We start from the raw sequence: 18,095 nt of genomic DNA, 5'->3' as shown, positions 1-18,095 counted from the left end.
TTCTTAACTGGTTAAAAGGAATACTATTAAGAGGGAAAAAGCATTTCCTCGGCAGGAGGAACTTGAGTAAGCATTAGAAAAACTCTACTTCAGAATATTACAATGTTACATGTAACAAATTAATAAGTAAAACTAATTTTAATAGTATAATTATTGTGTGACTATAATATTTAAATTAATAAAGCCATTTTTTAAACTTTTATTTAAAATATTTTAAATTTAAAATAAAGTAATATTTAAAGTGTACCACCAAGAATAAGCCATGGTTGGACATACAGCACAGCACAGGGAAATATAGCTATTATTTTATAATAACTCTAAATACTTTCTTGGTGGCTCAGACAGTAAAGCGTCTGCCTCCAATGCGGGAGAGCCGGGTTCAATCCCTGAGTCGGGAAGATCTCCTGGAGAAGGCAATGGCAACCCACTCCAGTATTCTTGCCTGGAAAATCCCATGGACGGAGGAAGCTGGTAGGCTACAGTCCATGGGGTCGCAAGGAGTCGAACATGACTGAGCGACTTCACTTTCTTTCACTAAACAGAGTGTAATATATGAAAATACTGAAGCACTATGTTATCTGAAAATAGTACTATAAATTAACTATAATTCAATTAAAGTAAATAAATAAAATAAACCATGGTCCTTATCTCTAAGGATCATAAAGATAAGAGCAACAAAGGAACTTTGTGGAATAATCTAAACATGCTCTTATAGGAACAAAGGAGGCTGGATGGACTAAATGACCTTTAACTATACTTTCCAAACTTAGCTGTATAATTTATCCAAAGTGTTTCTGCCAATAAGTCCCAATATGCATGTCTTTTCAAAGGAACACCAAGGATGTAACACAGTATAATGATATCAAGTAAGAAACTTAATTTTTATGTTTATCTTTGATTTCCCAAGATCAGCTTCTAGGAAAAAAATGTTAGCAATACAATATATCATGAATGTTCCATGCTTAAAATGGCATTTTAGGACCTAATAAATTATATTTCTTAAATGGAAAATTTTTCACATCATAGGATAACCTCAAGTTTTAGTGTATTTCTATTACGATCAAAAACAGCAATATACACACGGCATGGTATGTAAATACTGCTATGACATTTTCCAGTCTTATTTATACCTGCAGTCTGTTGCTTTAGGAGGTAAAATATAAGGAAAAAGTAGTTCGGTAAGTTTCCTTAAATAATGTAATTCATCTCTTCGACTCCTCAAAGCCACATGAAGCTCTGGACCATATTCTTCTAAAGCAGCTTGCTGTAAAAACTCTGTATTTTCTACTATAAATACAAATAAGAAATAAACATTGGAAGAAGTTAACAGCATTAAATAACTTCAGCCAGTTCCACTAACAAACAGAAAATAATTTAACACAGCCATTCCTTTCTTAACCTTTCTTTCTTTCCAATATGTATTCTACTGGTAAACTTTTCCACAAAAAGAAAGCAAAGAAGGTAATTTTCCTCTTTGCTGGAAGTTTTTAATTTATTCAAAATGAACTGATAAAAAAAGTCCTTTCACCCTTGCTAAACAAAATTTTAAACTCAGGTCATTACAAATTATATTAAAAGCAAAAGTTTTAAGTGGAAAAAACTAAATAAAACATCTTCCAGCACACACAAAGCTTTAGTTATCAAACATTACATCTTATTCATCCTCTGCAAGTATTAAAAAATCCATCTTAAAGCTCTCTATTATCTCTTCTTTCACATCAAAATCAATCAGGTAACCCTTTAAACTAATTACAGAATAGAAACGGGCTTCCTTGGTTAAGTTCTGCATCTTCTGCCCATAGTATAGGACAGAAAAGGTATAGAACTGTATACAGTGGAGGTTCATGAAGTTAGATTACTTAGTAAATGTTAACTGATGATAAAAGTTACACTAACAAAAGGTTTTCAAAGGCCAAGCACTAAACTAATACTTCAAAACTTAAAAATAATAGTATTGTCAATCCTTTTTTACAGACCTCAAAAGAGCAGGAGAAAAAGAAGTCACGATTTCCCCCTATCTGCACTCTGGGCCAAGTTTTAAAATCATGAAGTCTGTGAAGGGAATCTTAATTCTAATTCAATGGCATTTATTTTATACTATTTACTTCTATTTTTATTGAGAGAATGCAAGCATACTTACCAAAAAAAAAAAAAAATGCTCATATATACATTCCAAAGGTGTGAAGGTAAATGAATGTTACCTGCACCAGAGGTGCAAAAGCAGGACTGACAAAGATGGATGTGGTTTTCATACAAACCACGTTCATCCATTTTATTTTATAATTATACAATTGTTTACCAAGCATTCTGCCCCAAGTATTCGGGGTACAGGTCTTTTAAAAATTTATATCATAAACAGAAATTTAAAATAAGAAGACTAAGCTATGCTATAAACTCCAGTTCTACTTACTAACTGATGATCTTAAATAATATAATCCCTTTGAGCCTCAGTTTCCCACTCAGTAAATAGTCATTAAATAGATAACACTGAAAAGATTCCATGTAAAATGTACAAGTAATTATAATATTTGATGCTATTAAGCATTTATACATAATATATAAATTGAATCACTAGACTGGACTCTACTCAGATGTGAGATTTTTGTAGTCTTAGCTAATGAAAGAATTTAAAAATCAGGCAGAAGATAAAAACATGTGGAGGAAGAAAACCTTAATACAAGTACAAGCAAAATATAGATGCTGAAAAACAGGGTATGAATTAAACTCCACTAATCACCAGTATACCTCCTGCCTAATCAATGGAGTTTTCAGACCACGAAAGGAAGTTTTCAGAATTCATGACAAAAAGATTCCTTTAGGATGAAAAGACTGATATAATAAGGCCCTTCAACTACTACTGAATTTAAATTAAACCAAGGCTTCTAATGTATGTATTTTCAACATGTCTAAGGATGACAGAAGTAATTACATAGAAAACCTCTTTGCAATTCCTACTTTCAAGAGGCAGATAAGGAGAGAACACCAAGAGAGTAAAAATGTATATGGATAAAGAGGTTAACCTTTAATTACTTCCTCAGTATACAAAATTGTGTAGCAAAAAATATTTAGAAAACAAATGCATGCATGAAAGAGAAGAAAAATCAAAACCCGGAAAATCTTACAAGTCTAATTCACTGTTATAGCATTCAGAACACCAGAACTTTTGGACAAACTGGAATCCTCCTAATACTTAGGTGTTTTAATTTTATGGACTTCATTAATTACTAATACAATGTCATTAATGAATCCAATCTAGCATTTTATGGTGATTTTGTAATTGAGGACCATTTTTCACATGAATAGTGGTAGCAAACTAGCAACCCTTCTCTTGCAAAGACTAAAGGATAAATTTCAGCACTCTCAGAAACAAAACAACTTGGAGATTTTATTAAACTGATCAATTCAACTAAAAGTAAAAAGATGAGTCCATTTATTCATATCCTGAGTTCAAAGTGTTTGTCTTTATAACAAAATTAAGACCATATTAAAAATAATTTTCCTACACAAAAACTTGCACACAAGTGACCAAGATGTCCTTGAAAAAGTGAATGGATAACTGTAGCACATCTAGACAACAGAATGTAATTGAGCACTAAAAAGAAATCAGTTATCCAGCCACAGAAGACATGGAGAACCCTTAAATGCATAATTCTAAATGAAAGAAAGCAGTCTGGAAAGGCTACAGTATGATTCCATTTATGGAATTTATGACATTTGGAAAAGGGAAAACTGTAGAAAGAGCAAAAAGATCAGTGGTAGTCAGGGGCTCCTGAAGGAAAGAGAGAGGGATAAACAGGTGAAACACAGGGGATATGGGGGCAGTGAAACACTCAGTATGATACTGTGATGATAAATACATGACATTAACCATTTGTCAAAATCCACAGAATGTACAAGAAGAGTAAAACCCTAATGAAAACTATGGACTTTGTTAACAATGTATCAATACTGGCATATCAACTGTAACAAATGTACCAACCAAGGCAAGGCGTTAACAATCAGGAAGGGGGGAAATATATGGGAATCTCTAAAATACCTGCTCAATTTTTCTATAAACTTAAAACTACTCTAAAAACTAAAATTTACTAATTAAAAAAACACATTTTCCTTATTTTTTTCTGTCAGTAAAGTACCCTTAACAGAATGGCTACAATCTTCTGGTATGATTTTGCCAGTGAAAGGACAACAATTTTAAAAGTTAATTTTTTTTTTGTTTAACATTTAAACTACACACATTTAAACTTTTCTACTTTTAAACTACATTGAAGGTAAAACTTCTTAATTGTTATATAAGACAAAAACACAAGAGCTTAAACATGCAATCTGAACTGGTTCTCGTACCTGAGGAATGATTTATACCAAATGACAAGTAAACTAATAATTTAACTTCCACTCTACCTAGAACACAATTTCCTCAAATATACTGTGATTATATGAATTGATGTTATATGAGAAGGGAAAATTGGTTCCACACTCAAATGAGTCTAGGATGTTCCGGGTTATACAAAGTTAAAGCTATATCTTTGCTGCAAGACTCCTGAGAGGCTTTGGACTGCTAATACTTACTGGTAATTTCCAGAAGAGGAATACCATACATGGTAATTACCAGTCTCACAAAGAACTAAATATAGAGCATATAAGTAATTTTGCTTAAAAAGTATATTTCAACTTGATCTAAGAGTAAGAAAAGCCCCAAAGGAAGATTTCATTTGTTCAATCAGCAAACATTTGATGAATATATATTATGTATACATCATGACAGTATAAAGCCCAGGACATATGTAGGAAACTGAAAAGAGGTCATCCTAGCTAAAGTACAATACATATTGAAGGACAAGATCAAACAACTTAACTACATAGGAAAGGATTTAAATATAAGACAGTTCTGACTCTACAGCAGTCACTAATTTTTTTTTTTAAAGTAGGGAGGTAACAGGATTGTGGTATTGTGAAATTAACATAGTAACAGCATACAGGATAGGCTAGGTCAAATTGAAATCATTAAGGAAAAAGGAGAGAAGACATGTGAGAGATACCACAAAGGAAGTAACAAAGGCAAAGGATCCATTCAAAAAAAAAAGACAAGGTTCATCAATAATATACCTAACAGTTAATGACTGTACTTTAATTTTCATAGATTCTTGAGTTCACACAATCACTTGTATTATTAATAAATTACTGAAAAGGATTTCAGCTGAAACAAAAACTCACAGCATTTATGAATATATCACTTAATTTATCAGTACTCAGATATTTAGGGTGAAAGTTGGCATATAAAAACAAAATCACTCAAATTTCGGAGCAGGAAATTGTATTACCTTTCTGACTGGCTTTAACAATCACTTCTATATGCTTCATTGCTGCTTTTAATAGTTTCTTGGTGATAATAGATGGAATATCCACCTAGAAAAATTCAACATTAAAATAAAAACTTTTAAAATAATTTATCTCTAAGTTACAATGGCAGGAACACTATATTTAAGACACTGGGACATAAGATCTTAAAAATTAGCTGTACTGAATGAAGTAAGTCAGAAAGAGAAAAATAAATGTTGTGTATTAACACATATATATGGAATTAGAAAGACAGTACTGATGAACCTATTTGCAGGGCAGCAATGGAGACACAGACATGGAGAAAGACTTATGGACACGGGGTCTGGGGAAGAAAGGAGAGGGTGGGACAGAGGGAGAGAGTAACATGGAAACATATACACTGCTGCTGCTGCTATGTCACTTTAGTCATGTCTGACTCTGTGCGACCCCACAGACGGCAGCCCACCAGGCTCCCCCATCCCTGGGATTCTCCAGGCAAGAATACTGGAGTGGGTTGCCATTTTCTTCTCCAACGCATGCATGCATGCTAAGTCGCTTCAGTCATGTCTGACTCTATGCAACCCTATGGACAGCAGCCCACCAGGCTCCTCTGTCCACAGGATTCTCTAGGCAAGAATACTGGAGTGGGCTGCCATTTCCTTCTCCGAACATATCCACTTCCATACGTGAATTAGACAGCCAATGGGAATTTGCTGTATGACTCAGGGAACTCAAACCAGGGCTCTGCAACAACCTAGAAGGGTGGGACATGGATGGGAGTATCAAGAGGGAAGGGACATATGTATACCTAGGGCTGATTCATGTTGATGTTTGGCAGAAATCAATACAATATTGTAAAGCAATTATCCTTCAATTAAAAATAAATTTTTTAAAAATTAGTTATATTATTAGGAATCTTTCAGAACTATAATTTAAAAGCACTTTACAGTCTTTGACCATATTGATTATAACTTCAGTTTTACTAACACAATAACGAAAATATACCTTAACAGGCATACCTTATACACTAAATTTTTCTCATGAAATTAGTGTCTTTATTCTTGACATTTCTTTAATGTATCTGTTCTAAATGTATTCAAGAAAAAAAAAATGTCAAGCAGCTTATCATTCCTTTGAGGTTATAAATTTGTGTTAACTAAGGCTGCTTGAAAATAAACTTTTCATTCAGATTACAAGACAAATCCTGGTTTCAAGATATATGGCAGCATTCTATTTTGGAATAATACTAAGTTTCATTTTTCCCCACAGACAATTTTCAACTTAAAGATTGGAAACTGTAGTGACTAGGGTAGGTTAGTAAGAGAGAATTAGAAGCATACATGAATACACATAAAAGAGACACAAAATAAAATAACTTAAAAAAAAAAAAAAGCCTTGTGAATTAAGTAAATCACCAAAAAGCATGCTTATTAGACTTCAACAGGGTTATTGCCATCACAAAGCTCAACACATTACATTCTCCCTTTATCAGAGGCATAAGAAAACTGCATCCCAACAGTGTTATTTTGTGTTAACTTTTCAATTCTTTTTAAATTCCTCATTAAGGAAGAGGGAAAACATCACAGCCTGATAAATCTATTAAGTGTAATGACTCAGAAGCCCCCAATATTAGTGATTTACTAGTAAAACCCAGAGCAGTTTATAGGTATCTTTCAGCTATGAATATTAAACATGTTCAAAAAGGGGCTATGTTTCTGCTAGCAATATACCTTTTTGCAAAATAACATTACTCTTCATTTACCCCCACCCTCTTGGTACTTAGTGATTATAAATTAGTTCCATTAATTGTCAAATAAACAAGATATCTTTGTTTTCAAATATTTTTTAAAATCTCATCTTCTGAGAATACACATGAAAATTTTCACTTGCAAGTTCTATTTTAGAGACTTCACGTCAAAGTCAAAATGAATAAAACAATGAGTTTGTCACTAAACTTCGATTTAAAAAAAAACACTGTGGACCTTAAATGATTGTCTTCATTATCCCCAAACCCCCAAGGTACATTATTCAGGTAATGTTACCAAGGATAGAACACTGTACTAGGAATAACATGACCCAGGCCTAATCCTCTGCCCATCAATTACCTCTGACACTCTGACATAGAGTATTACTAACTTTCTACAAAATGAGTATGATAAAGACCCACTTATCTTCCAGGACAGTATGCAGATAAAATGAAAAGAAAAAAATATATAGCATAATAATCCAGAAAGTGGAAAAAATATTTGGAAATCATATATCTGATCAAGAAATATATCCAGAATAGATAATAAACTCTTACATCTCAGTAATTAAAAGACAAATAACTCAGTTTAAAACATGGACAAAAAATTTGAATATACATTTCTACCCCCAAAAAAGATATACAAATGGCCAATAAGCATCCAAGAAGATGCTCAACATCATCAGCCATGAAGTGAAGTGAAAGTCGCTCAGTCATGTCTGACTCAATGCGACCCCATGGACTAGACAGTCCATGGAATTCTCCAGGCCAGAATACTGGAGTGGGTAACCTTTCCTTTCTCCAGGGGATCTTCCAAACCCAGGGATCGAATCCAGTTCTCCCACATTGCAGGCAGTCTTTACCAGCTGAGCCACAAAGGAAGCCCAAGAATACTGGAGTGGGTAGCCTATCTCTTCTCCAGGGGATCTTCCCAACCCAGAAATTGAACCGGAGTCTCCTGCATTGCAGGCGGATTCTTTACCAATTGAGCTATCAGGGAAGCCCCATCAGCCACAGGGAAAAGCAAATCAATGCCACAATGAGATACGACTTCACATCCATTAGCACGGTTAGAATCAAAAAGTGAAATAATAATTAGTTATGGCAAGGATGTGGAGAAATCAAGACACTCATACACTGCTGGTGGCAATGGAAAATGGTGCAGTCATTTAGGAAAACAGTCTTTTGACAGTTTCTTAAAAAAATGGTTTAAACATAAACCATTTGACCCAGTAATTACATTTGTAGGTAAAATCAAAAGAAAGGAAAACAAATATTCTATACACATTCTCCCCGCAAAAAACTTGTACACAAACCCTATGGTGGCATTATTCACAATGGCCAAAAGATAGAAACAAATGGATGGATAAACAAAATGTGGTATATCCATACAATGGAATATTATTCAGACATAAAAAATAATAAGTACTGATACAGGTACAACAGGACAACATGAATAGACCTCAAAAATATTATGCAAAGTGAAAACAAACAATCACAAACATTATGCTAAATGAAAGCAAGTAATCACAAAAACTATAGAAAGGATTTCATAGTTAACATGTACTATATTCAACCAACCAACAATCTTGTCATTGGACATCAGTTTTCCTTTTCAGTCTTCCTTATTATAAGGTATACTGCAATCAATCTTTGAATATACATGTTTCCCCTCTATTTCTTTAAAATATACTAAAAAAATGGAATTATGTTTGAGAGTACAGACATTTTTAAGTCTTTCAATAAAGATTACCAAACCCCCTAACAGGGTAAGAGTTATAACAATTTGAACATGCTTTGCCTGTTTCTCTACAATCACCAGTGCTAAACACTATCATTCTTTTTTCTTTCCCAACCTGACAGGCAAAAGAATAGTATCTCATTAAAAGACAACATATTTTCAAATATTAACTGGCACTTTTATATTTTCCTTTTGGGAACTACTTATTCATAATTTTTTGCATATGTTTGCTACAGTAGTTGATTTTATTGGTCATTTCTCAAATAGGTATAGCAACATTTAACAAGAATTTATCTTTATTTATTACTGGCAGAGATACAGATCACTAATTTATTATTAATATGTTCAATAAATAGAACTGACAAGGCAGTAGAAAAGTACTTGTGTCTATAGCCAACAAAGTTAAGTGTATATATATGGCTTGAAATTTTTTTAAAACATGGTAATCATTACAATGTATTCAGTAAATTCATCTAACAAGAACATGACTTTTTTTTCTACAGTTGTCTTTTTATCTCTAACTGCTAAAAACCAAGATATCCAAACATTAAAGAAAGCAAAATTGATCAATTAATCAATAGTAATCCATTTATCTCTTAATCTAAAAAAATTAAAGATGAAGAACAAAGCAAATACATATAGTGTGCATGCTAAGTTGCTTCAGTCATGTACAATTCTTTGCCACCCCATGGACTCTAAGCCCACCAGGTTCCTCTGTCCATGGGATTCTCCAGGCAAGAATAGTGGAGTGGGTTGCCATTTCCTTCTCCAACATATAGTATAGAAATTCCCAAATTTCTCATTATAAATATATACCTTGTGAATCCTTCGAATTAAGACAGATGCAAAAAACCGTAATATAATTCTCAGTTCATCAACAAAGGACTCATCATCGGTTACATCCCTTCAATTGGAAAGAAAAACAAGCATTTAGAAGTTCAAAGAAATACAGCTTCCCTTTCTAGATACCAAGAGAAGTCTAGAACTGACTCTTTTCCCATTTACTTATGCTATTTTTTAACAAACTGCATTATATTATGGAACAAAAGAACAAAGAAGAAAATTAAAATCTCCCATAATTCTAGTACCAAGACATAATTATTGTTAACTAAATTATTGTATAGATTTTCCTGTAGACATTCATGTGTATGTAGTCACATGTTTAAGATTTTTAAGATCATTTTCTAAATATCATCAAAGAAATATCTAAAAAACACAATAATTTTGAAAAGAAACAGAATTACATAGAAAAGTTGAATTAAATATTTATAGATTAATAATATAAACTAATTCTAAAAGTAAGAAAAAAAAGTGTGTGTTCTATTTGAAAAAGAAAATAAATTGAAACTCAAAATGTTTTTAAATAGAAATTTGGACAACCTTTTCCTGAATTTTCCTATAGCCTGAGGTCCCTAGAAGAATTAGGATACTTTCCTAATCCAAGGCAAGAAAGAAAGGTATGTATAATCATAATTTTCTGAACTAGAAGATGATGCTGTTAAGTCCCTTGGTAGAATAAAGAAGATAATTTTGTATCAATCATGGTTCCCACTATTAACTCCAAGGAAGGGAATATCATAGCATCAATAGCTATACAGGATACACACTAAAAAATACAGCCAGATTTTGTCTGAAAAGTTATAATGTGGGGGCGGGGTGGGGATGGGGTGGCAGTCAGGGAGTTTCACAACAGGATTCATTTTATAAAAGGCCTCACAATCAATTTACTTAAATGACAAATGCCCCATGTTTAAGACAGATGCCAATGTAATAACTGTATATAAGCTATATATGCAAAAATAACATATTAAATGAGTATTAAATTTGTTTTAATCCACTATAGATCAACTCAACTACTAGCATTTTTTTCCCCCCAGCCACATTGCTCAGCTTGTGGAATCAGTTCCTTGACCAGGGACTGAACCCAGGCCCATGGCAGTGAAAGCGTTAAGTCCTAGCCACTGGAAACCAGGGAAGCCGCCCATTAGCATTTTTAAATTAGGAAATTCAAAATATACTGAATCATTCTAACATTAGGGGAGATATAATTAAATATTATAAGTCATATAGGTGTAAGTGTTCAAATATATAACTAAGTACATGATGCTTATGTAAGGGAGTATGTGTTTTATTAAATGATTTGATTGTCAAATCAGACTTTTTTTTCCCCACAGATCTAGAGCATTTTCCATATTCCATTGAGCATAGGGGATTTGTACATTAGCATCAGATACCAAAAACAAAGCTACTCTGGAACATTAATTTTCCAGGAAGTCTACTGAAATTAACTTTCAGTTTAATGAAATACCTGAATAAAAATTTTTTCTCTAAATGTACAACTAATTGTACTAAGTGTAACTAAGTGTAAAAAGTGCATACAAAATGATAAATCACTACAATTAGGAGTCATAAGAAACTGCACAAGTTACTGTTTTTTCAAAAAGTAGCCTGGGGTTTTTCCTCTTTGCTATCACTAAATTGTTAATTGATTACCTACATCAATGGTTCTTAAGAGACCACTGTGCCTCCCAGGTAAATTTGGCAATCTCTGAAGACATTTTTGGTGATCACAACCAAGGAGAACAAGGAGTGCCACCAGCATTCACTGGGAAAAAGTCAGGGGTACATTAAATACCCTATAATGCACACTATAGGTCCCCATAACAAAGAATTATGTGGCCAAAAATATCAATAGTGCCAACACTGAGAAATCACCATCTATACTAAAAATGTATCATTAGCACACTTAATGGGATCTTAAAGAAAGAACTTACCTGTACCAGGGGTAGACAAAGTTTTCCAACACTAATTCAAGAACCTGCATAAAAATTATTTTTTAAGAAAAATCAAGTTAATTAATTCTGGGAAAATAAACTCTCATACTAAGGAATATATAACAAAAATTAAGCTTAGTATCCCAAATATTGACCCCTAGTATCATTCTTTTGCATGACAAAATGTCCATGTCGACTTCACACAGCTATGATGATGAAAAGGGACATACGGGAAAACACTCTGAAAACAATAAAACTCCATTAAAAAGAAGAATTACTATCAGAATGACACACACACTTTAAAATATGTCCATAATTTTAAAGAATTTAATCTAAACTGTTCCTGACTCTGAAGATTCAATGAACCAAAAAAATTCTATGGAAAGAAGGAAAATAATAGGCTGGTCTTTTGCATTCCTAATGCCCTCTATAAGTCAGTATTCCCAGGATAAAATGAAAAAACAAATATATAAGACTTAGGGGACTTCCCTGGTTCTGGTGGTCCAGTGGTTAAGACTCTGTGCACCCAATGCAGGGGGCACAAGTTTGATCTCTGGTCAGGGAACTAAGTAGTCAGTGGTTATCTTTCAAGGGAGGACAGACTAGAAGGGAGCATGAACAGGACTTCTGGGTGCTAAGATGTTTTTGTTTCTTGATCTGAGTGCTGGTATATGAATATGCTCAGCTTTGTGACAACTTTAAGTTATATCTAAAAAAGTTACAAAACAAAACAAAAGAAATCCTTGGTGTTAAACCTTCCATTTCTTGAGCCTGGGTGGAACAGTATAATTTTTAAAAGGACTTGCAGCAATGGGCATTAATTTTAAAAAGCACTAGGGAGGTAATGAAACAACATATCTAATCTGACTATATACCTTCTCTGGCCCAGTAATGAAGACTGTGGACTCTCTACATACTCAGGCAACAAGATTTGGATTTTTTATTACAAAAACTAAGCATCAGTGATATCAGCTGGAAAAATAAGATACACAGAGACAAGGTTAGGACACAGAGAGGAGACTAGAAAGCTTACCATTCAACATTTCATCTTACATTATTCCCCAAATAATCCAACCAGAAGTCCTACTGATTTTACATCCTAGGTAGTTCTTTTCTACCTCTTCTCACCCCTATACATAGCCTCTAAATCAGTCTCCCTCCTTCAAAGTTAGCTCCCTTCCATCCTCCATAAAACACCAAAGTGATCTAAAATATGTATTTGACCACATCACTCACCTGCATGAAACCGTCAATATAACAAACCACACATCAAAGTAAGAAAGGTGGAGCTGCACTGATTCTGAAAAGGCAAGAGAAAGCTCCATGCCAGCAGCTGTGACCTTCTACTTCCTTTTCACCTTCCACTACATCCTGTAGAGAATTGATGCTTTTGAACTGTAGTGTTGGAGAAGACTCTTAAGAGTCCCTTGGACTGCAAGGAGATCCAACTAGTCCATCCTAAAGGAGATCAGTCCTGAACATTCACTGGAAGGACTCATGCTGAAGCGGAAACTCAATTACTTTGGCCACCTGATGTGAAGAACTGACTCATTGGAAAAGACCCTGATGCCGGGAAAGATTAAAGGCAGGAAGAGAAGGGGACAACAGAGGATGAGATGGTTGGATGGCATCACTGACTCAACGGACATGGCTTTGAGCAAGCTCCGAGAGTTGGTGATGGACAGGGAAACCTGGCATGCTGCAGTCCATGGGGTCACAAACCATGGGGTCACAAAGGGTCAGACACAACTAAGCAACTGAACTGAACTAAACATCCTGTGAGTCACATCTGAAAACTCTAGTTATACAATTTGAAAATCACTGACATTTATGATCAATTAAACATCTTCAGCATGGCCTTTTAAGTCTTTTGATGATCTGATTTCCAAACGGCGATATAAAAATTGGTTACGAACTAAAGCAGTCCTGCATTTTAGATTGAGTTCTGCTACCAGCCAGCTATACTTGAGAAAATTATTAAAATGCTCTAAACCCTAGGTTTGGTAAAACCATCAAAAATAGCACCTACTTCATAGGTTACATGAATAATACAAGTACAGTGATTAGCACGATATCTACTATACAGTAAGTATTGAAAGTGTTAATCGCTCAGTCGTATCAGACTCTTTGCAACTCCATGGACTGTAGCCTGCCAGGGTCCTCTGTCCATGGAATTCTTCAGGCAAGAATACTGGAGTAGGTTGCCATTTCCTCCTCCAGGGGATCTTCCCTACCCAGGGATTGAACCTGGGTCTTCTGCACTGCTGGCAGATTCTTTACTGTCTGAACCACCAGGGGAAGCTGTATAGTAAGTAATTGATAAACCCTAGCTACTAGAGTATGGTCTCTTCGTTGCCCACATTCTCCTTCACATTTCATCCTCCAGCTTACAGAACTGTCCACCCGGTTTCAAAGCCTCTTTTTCCTTCCAAAAACTATTTCCACACTCTGGAATACCCTTTCCCTTTTACTATCAGGCTTGCAAACATCTAGGTATACTTTCTGACTGCCCCTCTCTACAGTTATGCACTTCTTCCTCTGTACTAATGACATACTTCGTATGTTTCTTCCATAACTGACTGTGTTACATTACACTGTGCCTGTCTGTTTATATGCCTACCTCCCCTCCTAGACCAAAGCTCCCAGAAGAAAAGAAGCATATTTTATTTTTTTATTCCTAGGATGTAGTCTAGTTCCTGCCTAAAGCAAGACCTCAGAAAATGGTTTTTAAATATTAGAGCTAATATTTACTCAACACCAATATGTTCCAGGCACTAGGTCAAAAATTACATAAGAAATAAAGTGTCAAAGTTTTTACAAAGAAATAAAGTGTCAAATTACTACAATTACTATTTCCCTAGAAGTCTTGTCTTCAAAAGACCTCAGATCAACACTCACAAATAGAAATATGTCAGCCACATATATAATTTCAAATTTTCTAGTAACTACATTTAAAGAAAAATAAAAACAGGTGAAAATTTTATTATCTATCTTATTTAACCCAATATACCCAAAATATTATCATTTTAACATATAATCAATATAAAATATATAATAGGATATTTTACATTTCTTTTTCCTTAAGAAGTTCTCAAAACCCAGTACATATTTTACATATATAGCACATCTCAATTAAGACTAATATATTTCAAGTATTTATTAACAGCCACATGTAGCTAGTTGCTACCATACTGGAAAGCACAGTCTTCAATCCAGGAATCTGGAGGATGAAAAAGAGCTTAGAGAAGAAATGGGAAAAGGAAAATGCCAATAATTTAGCATTTATGCAGCATACTTTTTAGCCAGCGGAAGATTCAAAGTGGGAAAAGTGACAATTAGGCAGGATTCAGATGTTTAATGCTACTCTTCAACTAATCAGCATTTAGTTTAATTCAGTACATATCTATCAGATACCAACAATACATCTGGCCCCTGCACTTGGTGCTGGGGACAAATGAGATCTATTCCCTGCCTTCAAGAATTTGACAGCTTTCTCAGATGGATGAAGAAAACAAGTCTCTCAAAGAAATAACTAAAACATGGTATATTACCAAAAAGATACATATAAAATGTGACTGCCACAAAGAGATCACACTTCCTATTCCTATATTGTGCAGAAACAGTGAAATGTATCCTGTTCTCTGCTCTATTCTGGTTATTTCTACTGTCATATTATAAAAAATGACTATTTCTTAAAGAGATAAACAGTAACTAGGTAAAACTATTTTCTTTGGCCAAAATGTTCATTTTTATTAGATATGGAATCAAAAAACACTTATGACTTACAATTCAAGTTGTGCTAACAATCAACTATCTAACCAAGAATCAATTAGGTGGCATTTATTAAAATGCTCCATGATTTCATTTCCCATAAGTATCTAACATTTTTTGCTTGGGTATACACAGCAATATTAATTAAATCAGTTACCTCTGAGAGAGATGCATCAACCTTAGAAGAAATTTTCAGGTCTAGCCATGGCTGGTAGTTCTCAAGTAGCAAGGAAGGCCTAAAGAAAATCATACAGTTAAATTGCTTGAAACCCAAAACTTGAAGGGAAAAGATCAACAAATTAAAAGTGTTTAACTTACCTATGTCGCTTACATTTCACCTTACCACAAACAGCACAGCTACGACCTTGAGGAAACAATTCCTGAAGTCCTAATTGCTAAAAAAGGGAAGTGGGGAGATTTGTCTTTACATTACACATCATATTTACTAAAGAGAATCAACTTTTCAAAAAATGGTTAATCAGTGTATGAATTCAGAGGACATGATTTTTTTTTACTACTGTCTGCTTTAACACTGAAACTATTCTTTACAATAAATAAATCTTGCTATACCAAACTGCCAATAGGAGAAAAATACCAAATGAAATGCTTTATAATAACTAAGCCAAATTCCCAAGCTTAAAATTAAGGTCAATTGCTATGCTCACTTATTTAAAAAAAAAAATTCAATCTATATTTGAAAATGATACTCTGCTGCAAAAGTATAAGAAAAAACTATTTTCTATTTCTCCAAAACCTTTAATCAATGAAGGAGAACATATGCTATAACTAGTCAGTTTCCTGACCAAACACAGGGCACCACTTACAGCCCTATTTCCTCTGAGCAGAACTATCAACCAACCTAAGATGAGGGACTGCAGCTACTTGAAGAATTATCAAGGAAGACTTCAAGATATCCCACTTAACCCTCATCTACACTCTTGGGACTTTACCTACCAGAGACAGACTCAATACAGTACCATCTTCCTCAAAGTTCAGATATACAAAACAAACTATTTTGGTTAAGCAAACTGCCTGATTATTTGTTTCTTTTTTTTTTAACTTCTCCACCTCCCTCCCTGATGATTATTTGTTTCTATGAAGCAAACGGACATCCGTGGAACAATGAGTTCCTGAGTTGCGTCTGTGCCTCAGAATCACCTGGAAAGCTTTCAACAAGTACTAATTATAAGGTCCTAGCCAGGAACTATTCAATCAAATTCCGGGGGTAGAGCCGAGGAACCTGTATTTTTTTTAAAGATTCCTTAGGTGATTCTACTGTACAAGCAACTTTGGGAACCTCTAATTTACTGTCCTCATAGTTAATATGAAGTTAAAGGACACTAAAATTGTGGACCCAATTTTCTGAGCATTTTGAATTTTCTTCTCCTAGGAGAACTGTACACTTTAAAAATATATACATATGCAAATTTCACTTTGAAAATGTTCTGATGTCTTCCATTATTAAATTATAGCAGATAGATTTTTTAGAAATCACTGCTTTAACATGCTTTCAAGAAGAATATCGAACAGCATAGAATCATATATACTGACTCTTAAAAATAAGAACACATATATTTTACCTTAGGTTTATATTTTATCATGAAGAATATATTTGGTAACAGAGAATCAGGTCCCAATGAGCAGTAAAATGTGACAACTCCAGCAACAAACGACCAGAAGATCATTAAAACATGAAGATACCTTAGAAATAAATGAAGATAATTATTAGAACCAAAAACACATCTAAAACTAATTTGTGCCTTCATTGATTTAATGAGTATTTAATTAAGCATCTACAGTATCAGGTTGATGCAATTCCTCCAGTCATGTTTTCTGTAATATACTTATTAACTATAAGAATATTAGAATGTTTGCTATCAAAAGTATATTTCATTTAAAGTATAAGGAAGTATAAATCCTCAATATTTCATAACTTGACACCTAGGCTGTCATATTTAACTAGCCAATACTACATTTTTCCAGAATATCTTCTAATGACAGTGTAGTATTCATACCCCACCAAAATTCTGATTATTTTGCATTAAATCAAAACAAAAACTGTACTGAGTACCCATTTAGTGCTACACGGTACTAGGCTCTGGGGATATAGTAAGGAACAGCACTGTGTCTATTTGCATAGGAAATACTATCCCGCAGGTGTAGCAGGTAAGGAAATGAACACAGTGTGATGATGTGTGCCATACTATGACAGAGAAAGTACGCATGATATGAGAGCACCCAGGGCAGAATACACAACCCAAAACAGCAGAGCTTTTTGCAGAGAAAGTTGTGTCTCTGGGAAAACTTAAAGAATGAGCAGGAGAAAAGCGACAGAAGGGGACAGGGTAAAGGAATGAGGGGAATTCAAACTTGAGAGAACAACGTGAGCTAAGTAAGATCTGTGCACAGCTCCAAGGAAGATGTGGCCTTGAGAGGAACCTAAAAAACAAGCCATAGCCATACCACCTAGTGTCACATAAGTCACATTACGGTGTAGCAATACAGTCTGTCCTCACATTGCACAGTTTTCAGTTACCATGATTTTGCGAAGCACCAGCCCCTCAACAACGCAGCCCCTCAACAACTCTAACCGTGAGTAAGGACACGGAGTTCAAACTTTGGTGCCCGCTCTTCAGTTCACAAATCACTACACAGTAAGAGAATGAAGCCAAGCCACAGAGAGAAGGGGGACAATCAGGGAGATGCAAAAAGTATTTCAAAGTTTCTGAGGCCCGGCTACTTGCCAGTT

At 34.3% G+C, this 18,095-nt stretch overlaps 1 protein-coding gene across 9 annotated transcripts in view; it reads right to left on the bottom strand.

Annotated features, from left to right (window-relative positions):
- The window catches only part of SNX14 (sorting nexin 14), a 71,636-nt gene that overhangs the window by 38,724 nt on the left and 14,817 nt on the right, over positions 1–18,095 (bottom strand). For 6 of the 9 annotated variants that reach the window (XM_068985130.1, XM_068985129.1, XM_068985136.1 and 3 more), the window contains exons 2-8: positions 16,927–17,047; positions 15,665–15,741; positions 15,504–15,582; positions 11,576–11,619; positions 9,618–9,705; positions 5,319–5,403; positions 1,131–1,287 (exon numbers count right to left, since the gene is read on the bottom strand). In XM_068985130.1, coding sequence (XP_068841231.1) covers positions 1,131–1,287; positions 5,319–5,403; positions 9,618–9,705; positions 11,576–11,619; positions 15,504–15,582; positions 15,665–15,741; positions 16,927–17,047 — 651 coding nt within the window. The remainder of the gene's footprint in view (positions 1–1,130; positions 1,288–5,318; positions 5,404–9,617; positions 9,706–11,575; positions 11,620–15,503; positions 15,583–15,664; positions 15,742–16,926; positions 17,048–18,095) is intronic. The other 3 variants (XM_068985133.1, XM_068985131.1, XM_068985134.1) reach the window with 2 other exon arrangements.

The sequence above is a fragment of the Capricornis sumatraensis genome, chromosome 13, assembly GCF_032405125.1.
Source record: "Capricornis sumatraensis isolate serow.1 chromosome 13, serow.2, whole genome shotgun sequence".
NCBI lineage: Eukaryota > Metazoa > Chordata > Mammalia > Artiodactyla > Bovidae > Capricornis > Capricornis sumatraensis.
This window is presented reverse-complemented; position numbering and strand designations above follow the sequence as displayed.